The sequence below is a fragment of the Acanthaster planci genome, linkage group LG01 (genome assembly GCF_054643075.1).
Source record: "Acanthaster planci isolate LZ-2023a linkage group LG01, COTS_SCS, whole genome shotgun sequence".
Classification (NCBI taxonomy): Eukaryota; Metazoa; Echinodermata; class Asteroidea; order Valvatida; family Acanthasteridae; genus Acanthaster; species Acanthaster planci.
Window position 1 is genome coordinate 30,145,321 of NC_141777.1, and position 23,363 is coordinate 30,168,683.

The following is a 23,363-nucleotide window of genomic DNA, read 5'->3' on the forward strand; positions in this document are numbered from 1 at the left end:
TGACACAGTACATGCAGTATCCGGTTCGTAAGTGTGATACCACTTCAGTTTAAACCACGCCGACGGCACAAGATACACGGCCATCGCTGGTACGTTAGTTCACGGTAAATTGCCATTATTTTTTCTTTTGATTTCATGTGTCGAGTCATTCTGAAAGACTCTTCAACAAAAATTTGCAGCCTAAAAAGTTTGAATTTAACATACCTGTATGTATTTTGTTTCTTAACTCCTTACTTTCAATCGTCTGATCGTGTTAACAATTGAAGCTGACACATACAGCCTCATTTTCAAACGCGGAAGCGCGCAGATCGACGCTAAAAGTGTCGTTTTGGGATCCCTCTATTATAATTACATCCACGCTATACAATCATAAAATCACCCATCCCCATACTATCCCAATAGCTCCCACTACAAAGTATCGTGGTTGCCCTCATCAAATGTCCTCAAACTATGAGGCCACCACACTCTCCCTTCTACCCTATTCCCTACATCACAGTCACTAAACCCTTGTGCCTCATCTAATGTCCTCACACTGAAATCTCATCCTGCCTTAGAACCCCTTTCCCAACAGCAGACCTGTCTCTCAACTCCTCTGCCTTCCCCGATTCCATTCTGGTGAGATCACACTGGTAATCCTTCCAAACCACAGCCTTTACCCTTCCCTGCTCTTGATTCCCCTCCCTCCTGTTTCACCCCTTATGCCCTCCTATTGAGGTCACGATGCCAATCCTGTCCACACAACAGCCTGCCCTCTAACCCCCCTTCCCATCATCAAATTTGTCCCCTCTCAGTCCAAGGAGTATAAGCATGACCCTGTGAGGAAGCCTGCAGTTTATAGCCCCTCAGTTCTGAGGGATGAAAGGATAAGACTTTGTAAATGAATGAGTTCCGCCAGGAAAGCCCAGATCAAGCAGGACCGGCATATGTGCCAGAAATACTCACCATGTCTCAATGTTGACATTCTCCTGCTGAGGTAAGGTACCACCCAGACAGCTAGAAATTAAAATCTTATCAGGTTTATATCATTCTTAACTGAGCAGCCAATCTTGTACATTAAGCCCATAAACTAAAGGAAGAACACCAGCATCTACGTAACTATAAAGCAGACAGTACCCTAAACAAGAAAAAAAACAAGACAGAGTACTGATACTAAAACAAGTCTGAATAGAAAGCTAGAAACTGCACGTCACCTAACAAAATGAGTAGCAGTATGTGTGCTGTAGGGATATTTGTTGCACCACTTCTTTCTAGCTTGTGCAAATGTTGTCTTTAAAAGCAATCAATATCCACTGGAGAATTTGCAAGAATATGGAAACTTTCTGAAAATAATTTGGTTACTTTCATAGAACATTTTTAAACACCCGGAGAAATGCCATGCCTTTTTAACCTGCCTTTTTCGGTAATTTGTCAATGGTTTGTCAATTATTTCTCGTTGAGGGTATGAATCAAAACCATGGAATACACGTACATGTATGATTACATGCATGATACTTAAACCTGAACGATTGGCAGTGAGGTGGCTATAGTATAAGATATACATACATTTGTTGCATTACGGCGAACTACAGCAGTGCAAACCAACAATTGCAATGTCACAGGGCTACACAAGGGGACTTCAAATACAATCTACCTTGTTTGTTGTTGTAAAAATTAACAAAAGAAACACCGCAAGGTACAAATGGCTTACAGAATAAAAGTACAACTTCAGAAAAGTAAGGAGCCAACAGCATAAAGGGATTTGTAATAATTAGTTGTACAATTCTGACCTTGCCAGACATGATTGGTTGCACGTTATATCTTGCAAGTATTTAAACTACTTCTCGAACAATGCCGTCTCCCCTGGGGCAATGATTTGGAAACATGTAAGCTGGATTAACACTTCTGTACTGGTTGTCTCATTCAAAACGGGATTGCCTGATTTTTAAGGCTCCGGCAAGCAGTGGGCATTTTATAAAAGAAACCAGTTTTGACTCCTTTGGGCTTTGGGTTTGGGCATGAGAAAGGCCCTCTTACTCCTGTCAACCTGATTTTATAATTTGTGGCTTTAATCCACCCCGGGGATTGAAGGACTGGATTGTGGCTGTTATCAAACGATCACCCTTTGCAAAATAGATTCATGTAATTATCTTTCATGTTCAATAAGATTTTTAAGGTGGGTTAGCTGGCTGGAAGGTGTCCTTGTGCAGATGTATTGAATCTAGGAAAGGTCAGAGCACTTTGGCCACAGAGGCACCTATTCAGTGGGTTAGCATGTAATGGAGCATGTGTTTTTCTTCCTTTTAGAAAATAAATCTTTGCCAAAGTGCAAGAGAACTTGAGGTTCTGGTACAGTTTTTGCATTAACAGTGATTAAATCAGCCCTTAAGAGGCATTCAGATCTGTGAGAACCTATTCCATATGAAGAATTCCATAACACCAAACTCTAGGAACAGCCTACCCCTTCATAAGTTAAACATCCATGCAAAACTTTGTCAAAATGAATGCCTGATCTCTTTGGGAGGGTAGAATGTGCTATCCTTTTGTGATCATGTAACTCTTCAATCCCCATGAGCTTGAACAGTTACATCTGTTTCATGTTGGTTCACAACCACCTGTTCACTAAAGACAAACCAGAGAAGGCTGGGGTATCAATCCAAAGCCCCAACTGATTTGTGAAATGACTGATATAAGCTCAGCACCAGATACATGTAGGTGAACAACCACATGCTTGCAGTGTGACACCTTACAGGAGCTTGGGTAAAAATCAACAGAGAAAAGCTAACCTATTTTATTTGAACAATCCTATCTTCACCTCCTACCCATCTGGAGATGCGTCTCATGATCTAGCACCTTGCCAAAATGTGCCCAGCACTACATCTTGGGAGTGCACTTGATGGCATAACTGTAGTAGTACCATACTATGTACATGTATACATTCAAGCTACACTAAATGTTTGCTTGACACCGCTTGGAGAAAACAAGGTTGAGGTTTATGTCTTAATTTATATTTTCATTGTTGACGAAAAGCAGGTCATAGAAATTCCACAGTTGAAGATGTTGGAAAAGTGGTAAAGTATGTGCTTGTTCATGTGCATTTGAGTCATTTAAAACCATTTTCTTTTTTGAAGCAATCTGACAGTTTCATAAATGAAGTTGCAGTCCTGATGACCAAGTGAAAATAAAAGTAATGCACAAATCTGCAAGTCATAGCTAGCTTGTGTACTGTAGCACTGACTTTATGCTTCATTAGCAAAGGCTTCCAGATAAGGAGTCTAGTGAAAGAAAAGACCTTCAGAAAATGCAATGAGAGAATTTCCTCCCATTAAGCTGAAACTGACAATTCCATCTGTCTGCCAAACACCTGACAGTGTGTTACTTTCAAACAGATGTCCTTTGCATGTTTAAATGCTTACAAGTGATAATGGTATCCGGGCAATATCTTAATTTGTAGTTTTGGGGAATTTTATGGAAATCTGTACTTCTTGACAAGTGCATAAGATTGGAAAGTTGATCTACAGAAAATAGCTACCTTTAATACTTGGTTTGAGAAGAAAACCTTCCAATGAAATTCATGGGTTTTATGAGATCAGAATGACAGCAGCAACACTAAGTATTAGTAATTGTAGATGTTAAATGGATATTGATTCAATTTAAATACGTCACAATTTCAAAATCCATGGAATTTACAGAGGGACCTAGCTATGGCCCATGCATGTCCCAGCATTCTGGTGGTTCCTCCTTCCATCATGTAGGGCCACTTCACACATTTGCATTGTCACAGCAAATTCACGCTGCAAATTCACACAAGTTGAACACATTTTGGCTTTGAATTTTTTGAGACAATGACATCAGATTCACTTTCATCTTCATGTGGAGTCTGAACAGGCCTTTATGAGTGCCCTGTATATAAGTTTTCATCATTTAATTGATATAATTGTGTGATCTACATGTCATTTCTGTGATTACACAGCAATCAGTTTCTGTATTGTGATGTTTCAATAATAAAACAAATTTTAAAAGTGGCTATCAAAAAGTCACAAGGGATTAAAGGTCCCCGACTTTTAAAACTAACTTGGTTTACAAATGAGCACATCTTACAACGCACTAAGCTTCTGCACTCATGAAAACAAAGAACACTTAGTCCTGAAGAGAAATCTATCAATTAAGTACCAAATGAATGCAGCATTTTAAAAGCTGCTTCTCAATCAAGCAAAACCATCTCCAGGCTTCGGAGAAAAAGCTGGCAACAGACTGATGGATCGGATTATTTCCTAACTCTAAGTCCTCTGCTTCCCTTTCCTTCCAGATGGTTGAAGATGGCCAAGCATCTTATGGCCCATGGATATGTTGTGGGTTTCTGTTTAATTGTGAAGAAATCCATCGAGCAGAAAAGCAGGCTCTAACCTTAAGACATATTATCCACAATGTTAGACAGTTATATTAGTGGCAAGTTATTGATCTTGGCCTGACTGACAGCCAAAACCTGACAGCTTGCCTCACTTCTGGGGATTTGTGGGGGGTAGGGTTGAGGGGATAATCCCCTTACTTAGCTCACGCCAACCCTACTCATCTGCCCCCCTGCATCCCTGTTCTGCTCCGTTGATTGCTCTATCGCAATGAATGGCAACCGGAAGTCAGAACAAAGCGGATATGTCTTAATTCACAGCCTCTACCAAAAGTGCTCATTCTTCTTGGCCAGCGAGGGGGTATTACATTAAGCTCTTTGACTCCACACTGTCTGAGAAAATATGGATGTTCAATCCACATTGGCATGACTGACAGTAGCAGGAGCAATGCACTTTGAGGAAGAAACTGTGAAGGCTTGGTGGGGTCTCACCAATGATTCAGGCAGGTGAAGACTGCAAGTCTTTTTTGTCAAAGTAAAATCAGCTTTGGGGATCTCTAGACATGGTAGTGCTTGTTTCCCTTTCCAGTCTTTGTCAATCACCCCCTATTAATCCTAATTAAAAGTTATTCAGTGAAGTCAATCCTTCAAGCAATCAATCAATTACGCATAACCTGTGATGCTTTACTTTCCATCAAGTACAGAAACCAGCACACCCTGCAGAACATTAAAAGCGACAAGACATACATGTAAAAGCTGGGGCAACAGGATTTGACTGGTCAAACTCCGATCTGGAGGGAGTTGGACCAGAAACTCTAAGTTGCATCTGGTTGGAGAACTGGCACACTACTCTCCTTAAAAGTGGTATCAGTATGCAACTGTGTGACAAACAAATCCTATAAAAATGAGTACAAATCTCACTTTTAATGGGTAGTTTTTCTATGATTCAAACAATTTTTTCATGTTCAAAATGACACTGCAAAAAGGGACTTAAAACAGCACATTTTCTATCCCTGACATTTAGTACTACTTTAAGTCGTCTGTTGTCTCCTACCTTCATGCTTTAACACTTCAACAAGTGCACATTTATCACAGGTCCAAAGCGATTTAAAGCTTATATGTGACCCACTCTGTGAAAATGAGTCTTAAGTTGCCGGAGCCACTGTTTGAGTTTTCAATTGTATTGGAAAGAGCAAATTGAGGTTTTTGTTTAGTGATATCACTCAGTTTGGTATCCTGATGAAAGATAATGATAATGGATAATCCATGGTGAAAAATACTGTGGGTACCTATTGGTTTACACTGTGCAAAATTATTCTTTCAGGACTTTTACTCCAAAGTGGCTCTGGTGACTTAAGACTCATTTTCACAGACTGAGTCACATATTGTACCAGTTGCATGTACATTGGCACCAGAGAGAACAAAAATACAGTCCTGGAAAAATGAGACTTACACAATCACAGAACACCAGTATCATAAGAGCATTTGATGGTTCAAAACCATAGTTAAAAACCTGGAGAACTTTAACAGATCCTTGTAACTGTTGCTGTGTGTTTGTGCAGGTGGAATACCAATTGTGAGCCATTAATTGTTCAACGAGTTCATATCAACAGATCAAAAATGCCTGCATACTTAGAAAACATCCCCCCCCCCCCGAAAAAACACCTGCAGTTCATGCAGTTACAAATCTGTATTGTTACCAGAGTAACCACTGAGGGAGTGCTGAGACCCTAAATGGATGGGGGGAGGGGGGTTTGTTGACTCGATACCAGGAAAGAGGGCAATTGTTTTGCCTTGCCCTTGTTACATGTAATTGACTGTAAAATTTGATGACAGATTGACATGGTGGCTGGATCAGACCAATGACACTGCAAACATTTGGGTCTTGGTTTGTTTGTTTGCCATTGGCACACATGAACATATGCACTGAAATTCAGAGGGCAAAACAAATTTTTAATTTGACCATGAAAGAGCACCTGTTGAAGAATGCATTATAATTATTAAATGTTACCCATCTTTAATGCCTACTCAGGAGAAGGCTAGGACTTTTTATTTATTTCATCATTACCTTGACTACTACAGCTGAAAGATTCATTCTGATATCTTATACCAGGACATGCCGTTAATCCGATTTCAAAATTCTGATGAGATTCCAGGATCATTCTGAAACTAGGCTAGTGAATGGCACTGCTTGGAAATGAGAAGTAATTGCAATCTCTTCAGAGGGTGATTTCAAGATACTTCATACTTCTAACAATTCATCACATTTCAAGAATTCTGTCTCGAATGAATCAGACAGCACTTGAGATGTACAGATTGTTCAACCTAAAATCATTAACTGTTAAACATTTCCAATTGAGACACATGTATAACAAAGGCTTACTTGCTACTTGCATTTTTGCTACAATTTTACAGTTGAAAACAAAAACATGAGACTGTGATTCCAAAATTGTCAAACACATGTAAAACTTGTAAGACTCTCAAGCAATGTTCACTTACAGCACATACAGACACATGTATAGTCAACTGAAATATAATGAGCACTGTTGAAATCAAAAAAGTTGTAAGGAGGACATTGTAAGCGTCCGAGTCTGTTGATTTCTTTTGGTGACCAGTTCTGGTTGTCTTTGTTTTCCCTTTCTAACCAGGTCCTAGCCACAGCAAGGTAATTTGACTGATCCCTGCAAACTTGTTCTAATGAGAATTGGCTGTCAAATATCCTTTCAACCAGATGGAATAACGGAAGATCATTACAACACAGAGAGTATTCTTATGTCAGTGTTGATATGGTGAGGAATAGTCCAAGAGATATCACACATTTTCAGACTGCAGAAAAGACAAATATTTACACTGGTGGCACAAGCCATGCTTGTGGCTAGACCATCCATTAATTTACTAGTAGCATAATAAAGCTTCTATTTACAAATTCTTCCCCACTATTTTTTCTTCTTTCACTGCAAATATGGCTTTGATTCTGTATTTAGATGTTTCTCTACATATCTCACAGAAATCTGCCAATAAATCAATCACACAGATAGTTTCTTCCTATATATCAGTTATAAACAAACTGGAAAAAGCACCACATGTCTGCTCTTCCTCACACCAGAGTATCCTAATGGAAATGTGATCTGAAGTGTTGCAAATCATTAATTTTTCTGGCAGGGAGATTCCAAAATGCTCTAAGTGGAATGCTGGGGGCTATAAATTTCACAGCTATCGAGATTTTCTGAGATGCTCCAAATTCTTGGGTCGTAGAATCTACAGTGAACTACAGAGTTTCCATGCTGGTATTTAACAGCATGCTTAAAAAGCTGCATGCACAGTGTGCATAATGCAGAATGGTTTCTTTCCAACAGAGTTCTCCAAAAGGAATATTTGCATCCCAATCATATCTTATGTATACTGACCAAATTTATGACTAATAAAAACTGGTACTGGTCAAGAGTTCACTTAGTAATTGATTATTATGCCTTACGACTTCTTTTTTTTATGGAAAAAAAAAGTTATCAAGCAACATATGTTCTTGTAAGGGTAACGACGAATGTGAGTCAAAGTCTGGATCAACTTTCTGCATCCTCTCAGAGGTATTAATTACCCTGTAACAGATTACAGATAAAGGTGGGAATTTACATTAAATTAAAAAATATATCCTATACAATTTGAATGTTTAGCCAACACTTTACAGAGGCCGCCGCCACCTATCTCGGTATTCTCATCTACACATAATTATCTAGTTCAACAATGCACAGGGTCCAACCTATGTAAAAATGCAGATTGATGTTGGGGTATTTAAACAAGCAACGTTTATTGTTTGAGAATCCATTTTTTTCAGAGTACCGATACATGGATAACAAAAGGGAAAAAAAGCAGTATATAACAGGCATTGTTTATAATAAAAATGAATGCCAGATTGCTTCAATCAAAATGTCAACTCCTAAAAGGGACGGTTTCATTTAAATCTTTGGGTTTAGGCCTAATCTGTAAACAGATTTCAAACTTTTTTTCTTTTAAACCTTTAAACATGTAACGTCCCACCCTTAATTACAGATTAGTTAGAAATTATCCTTTTGAATTTAGAGTAACTATCATTTTGTCGTGTTGTTTATCTTGTTATGATTTCTGGACCAGCCTAGTATTTGGAGAGAAAAGAGAGCCCCTTCGTGACCGGATTGCAACATCCCACTGTTTCTGAGCAACGTGCCCAAGTTCCCGGTATGCCTCATTTACTCTCCTCATGCAAAGTCATCTCGTCTGTCTGCTGAAGAAAAAAAAAATTGGGCATCGAAGAAAAGTTCTAGTGCAGCTCCGGAAAAGCACAGTCAAAATTCCAAGCAACCGTAGCAGAAAACATCCATGCATGGCAAGGAGACGTAGCTTGTGCCTTCACGCTTATTTCCAACTTGGCAGGCATGTCTTATTTACCAATTATGACGGCCAGATTACTTACCCACTCTGAGGTGATGGAAATGAGTATTTGGCAAAGTGACTCAAGGGTTAGCTGTGCTCAATTGCCATCTCTTTCTACAACCTGCTAAAACTTCCTTTTTCAGAAATCAGTAAAGGATCCGTAAAGTAAAGGTCAATATTTTCCCCCCTTTTTGCATGACGGTAACGAGACAAGACAAGTGGCATTTTTTTTTTCAGAAAGAAAGGATGTGAATTTGAAAGTTCACTCTCATCTCAAAATCTTCTTGCAAGCTTGTAGAATATGGAGTTTTACAGTTGGGTCCCATGAAGACCTGCCAGTATATTTGCATGCACTGGCAAGCATGGTTTCATTACTTTACTTGTTTCATTACATGGCTTGATGGCTGTAACAAGTACAATTTGTGCAACTGTATGTTGATCCACTTGGGTTACATTCAGGCTGTGTGCTTGTGGGTAGGTTTGCAACTGAATAACTGAGAGCTAAGACAAACCAAGCAACTTCTTCACTGGTTTTCACATTTTAGGATGGAAACTTAGACTATTAACTGCCACACGATATACACTGAGGTGTATTTGCAATGGCTGCTCCTAAATTATGGAATGCTTTGCCATGGCATATATGGTGTGAGCAAAGCCTTCCCGTTTTTAAATGTAAAGTGAAAATTTACCTTTTTAATGTTGCATTTGTACAATGATATATTGCACTGCAATATTCGTGATTTTATTAATTTTATCTAGTAGGGTTATTATTATCTTTGATTTTAACGTAGGTTGAGCTGTGATTCGTTATGCTAGTGTCACCGTGTCTGGTATAATTACTTTTCTTTTATCGTAGGAAGGGTTAGAGGCGTCTGTCCCCGGGAAAGATCGAGACATCACTGATGCCAGCAGGGTTAGATTCTCCCTGTTGGCGGGGCAGACGTATCCCCATACTGTGGTTTGGGTACTAGCGCGGTGACATTCATTTATCTTTATTCATTTATCCTTATCCTTTCATTTCTTAAATTAATGTTTTTTATGTTAACTTGCACTGCGCTGTTGATCATTTTATGGAAACGGCACATTATAAATTTTCAATTATTATTATTATTACTGAGGTTTTCCACTGATGCGATAAAACCAATATCACACTTGTGGAAGGCAGTAATCCCCCCCATCCCCAGGATGAGGTAACAGATCAGTCTAGCACAGAACAGTGTCCAGTTAACCCTGACTATTTAACAAATGCATTACACACTATTAATGTACATGGTGTGTGGTCCATGAACCACTTATGGATGACTTTATTTATGGCCAAAATACATGTCCCTGACTTTTGAAACAGGCAAGATAAACATGTACATCCCATGTAAAATAAAATGCAAACACAACATATTCTGACCAGCCAAAAAAAGCCAGCTTTGTTGAATATGACAAGACGTATGAGCCCACTTTTAAAAAAACCCGAATGACACGAAAACTGACACTTCAGATTCATATGTACAATATGAATAGGTACAATATGTACAATAGGTCCTAATTTACGACACTCTGAGGTACTGCCACAGAATGATGTTTGCTTCCACATTTGGCCAAGCACAGTGGTCAAAATCATATTCCTGCAGTACATCTTGATCATTTGAATTGCCAAAGGTACATACAATATGCCCCTTAGAATGTTTTTGCACAAATGTGGGCATATATTCAATTTCTCTGATTTCCGCACAACACACACGTGTACATGTGCACTGTACATGCCAGTCCATGCTTTGTTTATCAACTTTTCTGGAGCCATATAGCTGTCGAGAGCATGAACCTGCCGCTGTGTGTGCTTGCAATGCCAAACAGGGGGCAATAAAAAGTCAATGTATTCTGAAGAAGATTTATCGGAATAAGTCTTAAAAGGTTACAGAAACAGAAAACATTTAGTTTGCATGAAGTATTTCAAAATAACAATAAATACGTAACCATTTCAAAAACATCATAAATTTAATGTTTACCCCATTAATTGTGACCGCAAAATGAATAAAAAGATCCTGCGTTTCCCCGCCCACAAAATATCCCCATTTGGCCATTTGCACTCCCAGGCTGATTGGATGACATCATTGACAGAACAATGCATGTATAGTGTACATGTACAAGTACATTCGCACAGTACATGCAGTATTGCATGCTTGCAATAGACCATGTTGTGTTTGATGTAGCTTGGCCAACCAGGTAAATGCTGTTTCAGTTCAAGAAAGACACGTTAGAACTGTGTCTTTTAATTTCTACCTTGAACTGAGACAGTGTTTGCATGTGGGCCTAGCTACATCAAACACAACAGTCTATTGCAAGCGTGCGATACTGCATGTACTATGCGCTATGTACATGTACACTGTACGTGCATCGTTCTGGCGATGACGTCATCCAATCAGCCTGGGAGTGCAAACGACCGAAAGGGGATTTTTTGTGGGTGGGGAAACTCAGGAACTTTTTATTCATTTGGGGGTCACAATGAATGGGTTAAAAATTAAATTTATGTTTTTGAAATGGTTACGTATTTATTGTTATTTTGAAATACTTCACATGACCTAAATGTTTTCTATTTCTGTAACTCTTTAAGTCAGGGTTTTTATCTGCCCGATCAGAATAAAGGCAGGCAGACATGGGAAACAATCTTTTCTTGTTCTTTTTTTTTTGGATAAAGGTACAGATACATCACTTATACAGCCTCAGATTTGCACTGGATGCATTTAGCTTTGGGCATGATACTGCAAGAGTTGAACTGCTCTGGGCTCTTCCCAGATCATCCTGGCTCTGGGCACAGAACAGTTCTTTGCCAGTAGTCCCAATCAGTGGAAATGCAGCTTATTGATACAGACAGAGCGTTACGGTTAGTTTCATTTAGGTCCTGTATGCACTGGGACACAAGAAACGGCAAATGTCCGCCTCCTGTACTCGCTGCAGTCAAATTTAGGAACACAGCCGTCGCCCCGGGCATATTGATGAAGCTATAAAGGGGGTAAGAAAGTTGGAGGGGGGGCACAATCATTAATTCATTATCCTCTGTTATGGGAAAAAGGGGAAAGCAGCATTGAATTTCAACTTGTTCAAGGTTTTAAGAAAATAAATGAGTTCCTGACCCTTAGAACTGGGGTGAGTTTGTGAAAATATCCAAGGGATAGACTCTTCAAACTTTAATTTGCGATTCAGAATGAGCGAGGCTTTGGCAAGCCTTGCCACCTAATAACTCGACTGGCTTTTACATAATGGAGGGCTTCGCGCAAACTGCCAGTTCTCCTTCAAGGTCATGGCAGTAACAAGTTTACAATCTGCAAGAATAAAACGGCTTTAAATTTGGGCACCAGCTGATTTATGGGGAGAGCAGTGAGGGAGACAGTCTGCATAGAGGCGGGCCAAGACAAACATCCCATGACAAATCTGACATGCAGTAGGCCAACCCCACACTAATTGGAAAAACTCCCTCTCTCTGCAATTTGACCCAGATTGCCTAACCAAACTTCTCCTTTTTTTTTGTAGGTTAACCGATTGACGAAATGGGCCAAGACCATTGGGGGAAACACACTCCCTTATCATCAAGGAGTAACACCAACAAGGTGTAGCAATCATGAGTAATAACTCATAATTCTAACACAATCCTGGCTGAATTTGTAAGACAACCCCAGATGTGACAAAAAAAATTACTTTCCGGATACGACCACAAGCAACAGTTGATTAACTCGCATCAGACAGAGAGGAAAGCTATACTCCCAACTGGGATCAACTCTTTCGGGGAGGCGGGAGAAGGTTTGCTGGCCCTCAAAAATAGATGAAACAGGCTAATCCAAAGAGACACAATTAATGTGGTTGCAACACACCCACTCGTACATTGAATATGGTCTTACACTTAAGGCTCACGTGCATTTGGGCAAGTCACAACACTCCTACTGATTATTTCATGTGTGCACTGCATTACTTGCTACCAGGTTATGGGGACAACATGTGTTTTTGTCCCCACTAATCGATCTCGACTTTCTTAAAAAAGGAACTGACCCCTTAAACTGCGCTGAAGGCCTGCCCATCACAGTATAAACCAATTCACTGACGCCATTACTTGGGGTGTCCCCGTCATTCAGGCGCGCATTTCTAAACTTGACGCATGCCTGATTTGGTTAGCAGTGAGCTCCCAATGGCTGAGGAAGCATTTCAATGTACATCTCATCAGTACACGTGCGTGGGGACACCACAATAATGGCTCCTGATTCTTGTCACCGGATCAGTCTGCATGGCTTGTACTGCTGGTTGCTGGGTTGATCAGCAGGGAAGTAATATTGACTGGGCATCCTCAGAAATGCACTGCATTATGAGCAGAACAATTGCAAAAACACCAGTCCTATTCTGTTGTTTGCACTATTTTGAATAAGCACGAACTTCAAAACAATGCAAACAACAGGGATATGACAAAACAACAGGAAGATTTAATAGCATGTTCGTACGCATCTTATTTCTTTTATTACATTAACCTTGCACAACACAAGTAGCAAATACTCAAAATGCAGTGATTACAATGCCAATTATCAAAATGATACTGGCGCTAGTTCAACAATACGCAGAAATACATATGACGAATGTAAACATTTGCTTTTAATAAACTGATGTGTTTTCATGTTGATTGCCAATCAGGAGCAGCTTCAATGCATTGAAAATTAAAGAGTAAACGATGCTCGAGTACACATTTGGAAAGTGAAAAAATATTAATTGAATGCGTGTGTGTTAAAAGTGCTTGTTGGGGTAGGGTGGAATCACTGTGTATGCTACATACAGTAGATTCCTGTTACAGCGCTCCCTGATATAACGCTCTTACCAATATAAAGCTCTATTTTCATTTCCCAAACTGTACATCCATTCACTGTGTACATACTTCTGTGGTTATAGCGCTCCTGTTTACAACACTTTTTGGGATATAATGTTCACGATTGTTGGCCCTGAGAACCATATAAAGCATGTGAAATGATTCCAGTTACAGGGCTCTTTACCTTGCCAAGACAGATTCTTTGATATTCAACACATATGAAACCGAATTGCAAGGCCGCCATGATTGGCTGTCCTCGGGACACCAGTGTAGCAATCACATCAAGTAAAGACACGCACTCGGCTGTCCGTGCAGCGCAATCGTGAGCATGTGCTCACCATGGTGAGCCGCGCCCGCGTGGCACAGTTATGTTTTCTTGGATTATCACAAATAAACCCCCATCCACGTCGGAGAATAAATAAAAAAAGTCAAGTTATCTGGATTTTGAGTTATTAAACGGAAGTCTATGAGTCATGAAGTCACAGAGCACCTGAAATGCGAACGTAATTACAACAAACTTAACTTGCTCTGCTGTGGCGACATTGTCATGATTATTTCCCACTTTTTATTTTTTCTCGTGGTGTAGTTTCAACATTGAAATACTACATGTAGTATTTTGTAATTGAAAGGTTTCTTTCTAGCGATAAATAAAATCAGCCGCTTAAATTGTACCTGTAGCTTCATATAGCAAATCTTGTTTTTTCACCCATTGCGTTCAGCGTGACATATTGTTCTGTTTTCACTTGGATTTTCTGATGACATATCACTTTCTGCGATCACATGGTTATTGGAAAAGTCAGCGATTGGACTGTCCATGAATGGGTACGCAGAAGCTGTCAGGATGTCGTAGTGGGTGTGGACGCAGTGCGTGTGCCACGATGCAGCATGCACAAGGTCCCTTGGCAGTTTTTGAAGAGATTTGGTGGTGTTTTTTGATCGGCGTCACGAAAATGTCCAGATGACTGGATACAAGGCATATATTCCAAAAATTATGGTACATACACCTGCCAATACATGTAAACGAAATTCACATACCAGTACAGTACATGTATAAAAGTACATGTGCACATGTGCAGTACACATGTTGCGCATCCATCCAGTCGGTTATAGTGCTGTGCTGTACGTTCAATTCTGTTAGGTCCCCTTGAGAGTGCTATAATGGGAATCTACTGTATATACATGTACAAGGTTTTGTGTATTGCGGGACCCTTAACATTTTTATCATTCTCACAAAAGAGGTTGACCTCCAAACATGTGTGACCCCAGCCAATGTTCTCTTAATCATACTGACCCTATTTTTTGTGAAGTTTGATCCATAATCTGGAAGAAATGTGACTTTCTTACCCAATTTTGTAACCAGCCACGTGAATCACATGCACTGCAAATAACTCTTGTCAACTTTGTCTCAGAGGTTATGTTTTTCCACTTAAAATGGCTCCCGCTCCTTACACAACCTTTTGTGTGGACCTACTTTGTAACTTCCAAAAGAGAGCAGCTCTCTGTTACATCCCTTAAAAATCAAAACCTTGCCCTCTGCAGTTATTCAACATACATTCATCATTACCAACATGAATTTAGTTGAGCCCAAATGTATTGAAGTAATTTTCAGATCTGTCATAGGTATGGGGTCCGCAAATATCCAAACGTCATGTATAAAAGGGGGAGGGAGGACTTTTTTAAAAAAGGCATTTTGTACACTTGTGGACAGCTTCATAATTGAAGTGACTCAGTCTTCTCCATGTACTTGTTCCAAATAACCATTGGTATTTTCTGTACATCAGTACATCAACATTTCTGTACATCAGTACATCAACAACACTGCTCATGAAGTTCAGTTTGACAAAAACTAGTTATATGACAGAATGTTGTCAGCAAAAAGGCAATGTCGATTTATCAAATGACTTGATAGTGACACTCAAAATTTTTCAGAGCTTGCCTGTACATGTGCATGTACTTTCTCTTGCCACCAAGCTTCCAATGTTGTTGTACTTCAGTCCAAATTCTGTGATGTTGATCTACTGGGTACAGCTCATTGCAGGCAAAACTCATTTATGAGTATGCCGTACGGTGGTTTACCAAATCCCAGACACTGGAAGAAACACTGTACATTACTTCTACTGTATATCCTTTGCTACAATAAACGAGGTGACTGATGTCAATATTTTAACCTATATAACAATCTCTTACTTTAGGTTGAGAATACTGCATTTACTTAATGCAAATGCTCAATTCCCATTATACTTTGTGTCAATGAAGATCTCAGTGTAAGATTCAGCATAAAAACAAGAAAGAGAAAAAAATGCATAACATTTCATAGTATTACCAATGTAGTGTACACATTTTGGGGTATAAATAATTTTGGCATACAGTATTATCATGCATTATTCAAATAGATTCTCATTAAAGCTTTTTTACATGTAATTCTTTTCCAACTGTGACCCACCATCCCCAAACTAGGCTGAAGTACATGTAGGTAACTTCATAACCCTAAAATAGTGGAACTTCCACTGATCAGATTTTCATGGGGGGTTTTACAGCTATCACTTCCCGTAAGAAGCTTACTGCAGGCAGAATTTCGATTTAACCATGGATCACTTTACAGTTAAAAAAAAAAAAGAGCTGAAGGAGAGGAATTGTCCAACATCACAAATATCGACTTCAGCCTCGTTTGGGGATGGTGGGTCACATTTTGTGATTCACTTTTTTTGAACCCAGAATAAAAACAATATCCAAAATGCTCACTACAGAAAAACAAAATACATGGATCCATTTTTGATGGGCTTAATGCAAATCAACAGCATGAAACAAAACAGAAACCTGTTAACATAAACTGGAAAGCTGTCTCCCTGTACATATCACGTATTTGTCAAAGTTTACAAAGTTTCCTGTGGAGTCAGCAGCAATATTATACACCCAGACTGGAAATGAAACCAAAACAGACTTGTACATGCCATCTGTATTACATTATGTACATAAAATATACAAATCCGTTTTATATCTAACAGCGGTTTACATATCAGTAAGTGTAATTTGGGATAAAATACACTAGATTACTGGTATCCCCACCCCCCCGAAATACACGTAAGGGCAAGAAACTCTCACCATTGCACAATTAAAAATCCTACAAAAGGAATTTGATTTGCAGTTTCATAATGAGATACAGGACTGTGCAATGTGTACCATCGCTCTTATTAGGTTGTCATGTGTGTTGTACCAGTGCATGACATGTACATGTACCGTTATATAAAACAAAGTCTGGATTCCTGTTTCCTCTAAGGTTGCCAAATATGTAGAATATGGTATTGTGGTGATGGGACAACAAAGTAAATTGGAAGAGAATCACACGTCTGGAATTAGCGAGTCTGTTTTTTAAAGGTCTCTTCCAAGGAAAAGAAATTAGAATGCGACCACTCTTACACAATTAGGAATATTACAGTGTGTGTGTGCAATGACCGTTTGAGTATAGTGAAGTCGATGGAGACAACTGTAGAAATTTCAAACGCCATTTTCAATTTCAATGCCATTTCACTGTTTCTTTACATGTATTTAACTATTTAACACATGTTGAAAAAAATGACCTGATTTGTGTTCACACTTTTACCTCTTGATGTTGATTGCAAGGCTCTGCTTATCAAACTCTCCTCCTTCAGAGAGAACCTTTGATGGCAACATGATATGAATTTTCAAGTTACGTTTATAGATTCTAATGTTCACCATAATGATAATCGAGGCAACAAAGCCATCCATGCAATTATGGAATACCTCAGACCTCTGTCTTCTTTGGTGTGGGTGCAGCATTAAGAGCAAATTTTGTTTGACACCAAACACTCACAACTGACAATGGTATCAGTGGTTGTTAGTATTATTTCCAGCAGTTAAAGGGCTGTTCATACTCAGTGCAAATAAAGATTGAAGCTGCATTTCCTGTTAATCTGTAAAATCACTGAAGTGTCTTCAAAGTTGAACTCACATTCACACTTACTGTGACTCAACACAAAATTCTTGAACCTGTCCTGCAAGGAACACGTCACTTTGTACTCCAAATTCACAACTGGATTTCCAAAGATGAACTAATTCAGTTTCTCTTCTGAGAATTATGGTGATGCACTGAACTGTACGTGTACATGTACACGTACCTAAATATCGGTACATGCAGGGGTGATGTCATTACTGCAGTGCTGTACTTCCTAAACATGATGATGATCCCTGATGAATCTTTGGGTGGCTAGATAGGCCAACGTTGTAATAATCCCACCTCCCAATCTCAACTGCCAGCCAAGGAAAAGGCACAAGGCACACTCAGTGGAGTATTATCACCAGCTGGCAGGTTATAAATGCTTCAAGCATTTCACAGTCACAGACAATCATTAGGCAAAGTTTCAGACCACAGATAGTCATATACATGTAGGTGATGTTGCAGATCACAGACAGTTGTAAGCAGTTGTTAAAGATTTGACACTTTTGACATCTTCAGCATGACCTGCACTGAGCCAAAGTACAGGTACTTCCTCGTTGTTGCGGTAAAAGATTTTTGGCAAATCATTCCATGTTAATTGCTCTGGTTGAGTTTACCTATTGCTTAAGACACTTGTTTGTTAATTCTGCTCATCCTAACCATTTGGCCAATTGACTAAAAACTTGCACTACTCATCACAAATTGATGCAGGCATTATCCACTGGAAAATGCAAAAATGCAAGCGCATATTTGCTAAGTGCAAACAAAAAGTTCATCTAAAAAGTTTCAAAAAGTTCATAAACTGATGCTGTGTACAGCGCCATACATAGCTTTCTATGAGGGTGAGACCATGGCCAACTTGGTTTTTCTGATGCTGTTTCCAAGACACCGATACAAGAAGGGTCATCCAGTCATTCAAACAGCGAGAAATTACAGTTCTTCCAAAACCCTCCAGTTCACAGTAGGAATAGCACTGATGGTGATCATTCTCTGCATCCTATTCGACATTTCTGTGACACTCCAAATATCCCTCTCAAAAATGAGCAATGTCTTCCCCGAGTTTTATGATTTCAGTTTGATGTGAAAGACAGTTCAGTGCTGATGCCAGCAATGGATCCAAATCTTCCACGATGGCTAAAACGTTGGAAAGCAACCCTCAATACAGATGCCCCATCAAAACATCTTTTTCTTTGCAGCAGTGTACCGTTCCATGTACTAAAAGAAAAACAAGTAACAAATCAGGTGTAACATGAAGCAAAAAATGAAACTTCCTTTGGGTTCATTCTTTAAGGTGTATACAACTGCTGAAAGAAAAAATTTCTGCATATTGGAATGACATAGAGCAAAATCACGGGGAGGGCAAGAAAGGACAAGAAGAGAGATTCCAAAGGACAAATCATTTAGAGCATACACAGTGTAACAGAGAAATCATAAAGCTAACATGTCAACTAACATTTGTCACAAACCACACAAGAAGGACTTGATCTTTTCCTAATGAATTTACATTTTAAAATATTTCCTTTGTTACACACAGTTTTTTTCTCAAAACAAGGATTAAACTCACATCAAAGTGGAGAAAAATACAACATGTACATGTATGCAATGCATAATTAGATTACTTAAATTGTGTGTTTTCTTTGATGAATAAAAACAAAACAAAGGAATTTTTCATATAAAATACAAATGTGCCAACAAAAAGGACAGGTGCATGTAAACAAAAGAAAAACTAAATGTTCTAACAGTGACATTTAATTGTCCATGTAATCAGTTATGAACACAAAGGCTAGTTTGTATAATAGCTTTTAAACAGCTGCATTAGTCACTGATGGATTTTACACATCATAAAAAGAAATACGGATTTGGCATTCAACTCTCATTAATTAGGAAACTTTTGACGAGTTAATTCAAGTGCATGCGAGGAGAATGAATTTCAAACTTACCTTCTCATATCCGGGCACATCATGGAGTTGTTTCATATCAAAGAGATTTCCTTCTAATGCTAGTAGTGACACACCAGACTCCTCCAAGATCTTGGGTGTGATAGCCGCTAACTGGAGGCAGTTTTCCTCTAACCGGAGGACTTTAAGTCGTGGACATTCAGCGATGGATTCGGAAATAGAGGAAATCTGGGATAAAAATTTCAAACAAACATGTGGGTACATGTAAATCAAAAGTTCATCTAGTAAAGTATTCATATCATGTGACTTTATGAGTAAGTGTCTTTTCCAAACCTGGTGTAGTAACAATACAAACAATACCTGGATGCAAGTACAAATTTACTGAATAAATAAACCCGAAGAATAAACCTTTTTAAAACATTCTCTCTAAGGGCGTCCCTACCCCTCCCAATGCCACACTACATCACTGCATTCAAAATGAACAAGCTGTCCTCAACAATAACTGATAATTGTCTAAAATGACAAAGCAACAATGGTAACCTTTTAATGATAGGTTTGTCATGGAACAGGCACAATGAAGATGAAAAGTTTTTTGGGGAAAAACGATAGCCCAGCCTTCTACAAACACACACGATCCTATAAAAATGTCCTGAAGGTGAACCTGTTATTTATCACGTTGTAATTACAAAGCAACTTTGATAATAAGAAAGCTGAAATTGGGAAGTTATGACATTGATTAGCCACGATGGCCATGACAGAAGGCCACTGAAAATGGATAATGGCCAAACTTGCAACTGATCATATTTGTCAGCAAGTTTGGTAGCATACATGTAAATAGGTGGCCACAATAGACAGGTTGGCACCTGAGCAAAGTCTGACTATTGTCTGACGCAGTGACACACAGCCACTCTCCTGGCACCCAACCTGGTAATGACTTGCCATTTTTCTAGGCTGCAATTTGCACCTGAAAAAATAAGTATGGTGCAAATCCGCACTTTTGTGGGGGCCCAAGGCCTACCACATTAAATAAAAAAGGTGAGCCAAAGTACAAGATGTAATTTGATTTCCAGGACAAGCCTTGACCTTGTTTAGATAAGAGTAGATTCCACCTTCAACACCTTTGGGATCCCAACTCCACAGTCTCAGAGGAGGAACCTCCCATTTGCAGTTATGAGTGCATCCTTAATGTGTGACATTAATGTACTACTTTACACCCCGGGGGGAGAAGGGATCAACCTGTGACACTTTGAGGTTAGGGAAATACCCTAATTCATCCATGACTGTGCCCAAACCCAATACCCCCCTGGACTTTAATGGGGTGAATCTGATAGGTTTGATGCATTCTGAAAGATTTAAAGGGAGATAACAAGGCAAGATAGTTTGCCCTTGTCATTCATCTCCACTCAGTGCTATCTAATGCTAGAAGCACTGAATCCGGAATGTACGGGTTGACTTTCAGCAAATTTTTTTAGGAACAGCAAAGAAGAATTGGAATATGTAGGTTTTCTCGGGAGAGCAACTTTGATCACCAAGTCCACTTAATCGTCAAAGCTTTGTGTTTGAAAATTTTTATTCAATTTTATAACAGGAAAGGTTTGTAAACGTTTTTCCTTTGGTAGCTCAAAATCATAACAGAAACAGAAGTTGTCATAGGCCTATTTATGCATACCCACACAAAACTGGTTCATTCCTGTAAATCTGAATACTAAGTGAATCCATGGATACCAACAGATTTCAACAACTAAAGCCAAACATTTTGTCGGCACACAAAAAATGCTGATGAATTGCAAGTATGTTTGCTCTGAAAATATGGCAGCATAACATGAGTTTGTTCTAACAAGCTCTGGGCCAAATATCAAGAAGCTGCTAAGCAAACATCATGACTTAACTATTATTTTGTTTTAAGAAAACTGAGTAGGCAACCAGTTTCAAGCATTACACACTGCATAGCACATCAGCTGGTAAACTGTTGCAGCTAAGAATCTGTGCTCAGTAATCCTATGAGATAGGACCCCTGGCAGATATAGCCATGGAAAGTCCATTTAAAATGGAAAATCAATATTTAAAAAAAATGGCCTTACAAAAACTCAGACAAATACCAAAACAACAAGCATACAAGAAAACCTGTTAATTAAGGACATTAAACTGACCAAATTTTTAAAAAGTATAACCTTCAAAAATCCAATGTGGTTGTGAACAGAAGGTCCTGTTGAAGACAGAGTGTCAAAGTGAAACCATACTACTGGTATCTAAATTGATTGTTCCATAAAATGTTGGTTTAGACAGCTTGTGTGATTGCTGGTGGACTCTCTTGGGAGGGAGATGGGGCAAGCTCCTCATAAATTACAAGGGGGAAAAATGTGCCTGGGAAGTTATTTCTTGTCCAGGGATAAAAGGAATTCTTGCAGGGCATCATCTTTAGGTTAATTACGTGCATGGCATAAATTTATGTAGGCTGGCAGGGGATAGGTGTCGGGTGAGACAAATTGGGAGGGGGGGGAGGGAGCGGTAATTGTGCTCGTTATGATCCAGAAGTGTCAAAGCTTAATGGAATCCTTTATGTGGTGATGGGCTGATACAGGAGATTCAAATGTCCACTGGAGAGGGTAGGCAGAAATGATACAGATGACAGTATTTTTCAGGTACATGTACACATGTACATAAGGTTCTTTGTAGATCTTTGCATATTAAAATCTCAAAAAATTGAAAGACAAAGATTTTTACTTCCATTCTTGACCCCTACTTGTAGCTTTATATTGCAAATTACTGATGCACTATGGGGAGGGGGTGGGACATGGAGCCTCTCCAGACTGTGTGCAAGCACCCCCTCAATGATTACAAAGAGAGAGGCAATGCCATTGGGATTGTGCACATTCAGATGAAAATAAGTTGTGCACACTCTGTGCCAAAGGCAGCTCTCTTGAAACGCATGCACCAAAAGTGCTTCACCATGCTCTAAGCTTAACCTTTCCCGCTGAATTTTACAGGTAAGCAGATTTAAATACAAGGATGGCTCAAACACAAATTTGCATAATGAAATCCTAACTCTTAAAGACATTAGCCTCCAATGTGTAAGTGGCATTCCATTTTACTGTCAACACGCAAAACAAGGATCAAAAAATGAAACCGCAGGGCACTTATTACAAGTAATCCATGACATGTTATGCACATGTATGTAGGACAGCAGTTACAAGTATTTAATCCTCTGACAACTTTTGTACTGGACACAAACCATTAGGCACCCTGTTAAACTTTTAAAGACAAAAAAGAAAGAGAATGTTTTACATCAAACCTCAAGCTGACATCGTTTGGCCTCATTTCCCCTCATTTGGCCTCACTTCTTGGCCCCCCCCCACCTCAGCCTTACCCCTTTCCTCACAACCCAGTTGTCTTGACAGTAATGTGTCCCACCAAACAACTGCTCTGATTTCCCCTGGTCTTTTGCACTGGGCCTCTGGCTCTGCTCACCTTGTTTATGGGGCCCAGGTAATTTGTAATTGATCGAGTGATATTCCTGGGTTTGGGTTACAAGAGGTAAATTTTGAGGGTGTTGTGTTCTTTTTATGCTGTTACCAGCTGTCATTTACAGCTGAAGAAAAGCAGGTGCAAGTTAATGGCAAATTGAAAGTTCTGACATATGATCAATTTTACTTCAACCATAACCCACCATTAGTGATTTGCTGTTTTATTTCCTCTGACATCTAAATGACTGCAAATGTACATGTGCATCAGGTAGTAAACTTTGGTTGATTCACAGTGCGATAACAAGTACCTTTGTGGCAAGAATATCGAAGCTGGCTACATCCACAAGCACATCGGTTAACTTTTTCCCACTTAACTAAAGAAAGAAGATGATTCAGAATGCAAAATTGCGACACCAAACAGCTAATTTATCTCCACTTTGTTCTTTGCTATGCGAATACTGGAACAAACACATTTTGAAAT

General features: G+C 39.2%; 1 protein-coding gene across 3 annotated transcripts in view; it reads right to left on the reverse strand.

Moving 5' to 3' along the window:
• lrrc57 (leucine rich repeat containing 57) overlaps positions 1–23,363 on the reverse strand; it is a 61,118-nt gene that overhangs the window by 8,260 nt on the left and 29,495 nt on the right. Inside the window, exons 4-5 of one of the 3 annotated variants that reach the window (XM_087147703.1) lie at positions 19,461–19,646; positions 4–8,582 (exon numbers count right to left, since the gene is read on the reverse strand). In XM_087147703.1, the coding sequence (XP_087003829.1) occupies positions 8,544–8,582; positions 19,461–19,646 (225 nt within the window). In that variant the 3' untranslated portion in view covers positions 4–8,543. Of the gene's footprint in view, positions 1–3; positions 8,583–13,202; positions 18,736–19,460; positions 19,647–23,363 lie in introns of those variants that run through there. The other 2 variants (XM_022242272.2, XM_087147691.1) reach the window with 2 other exon arrangements.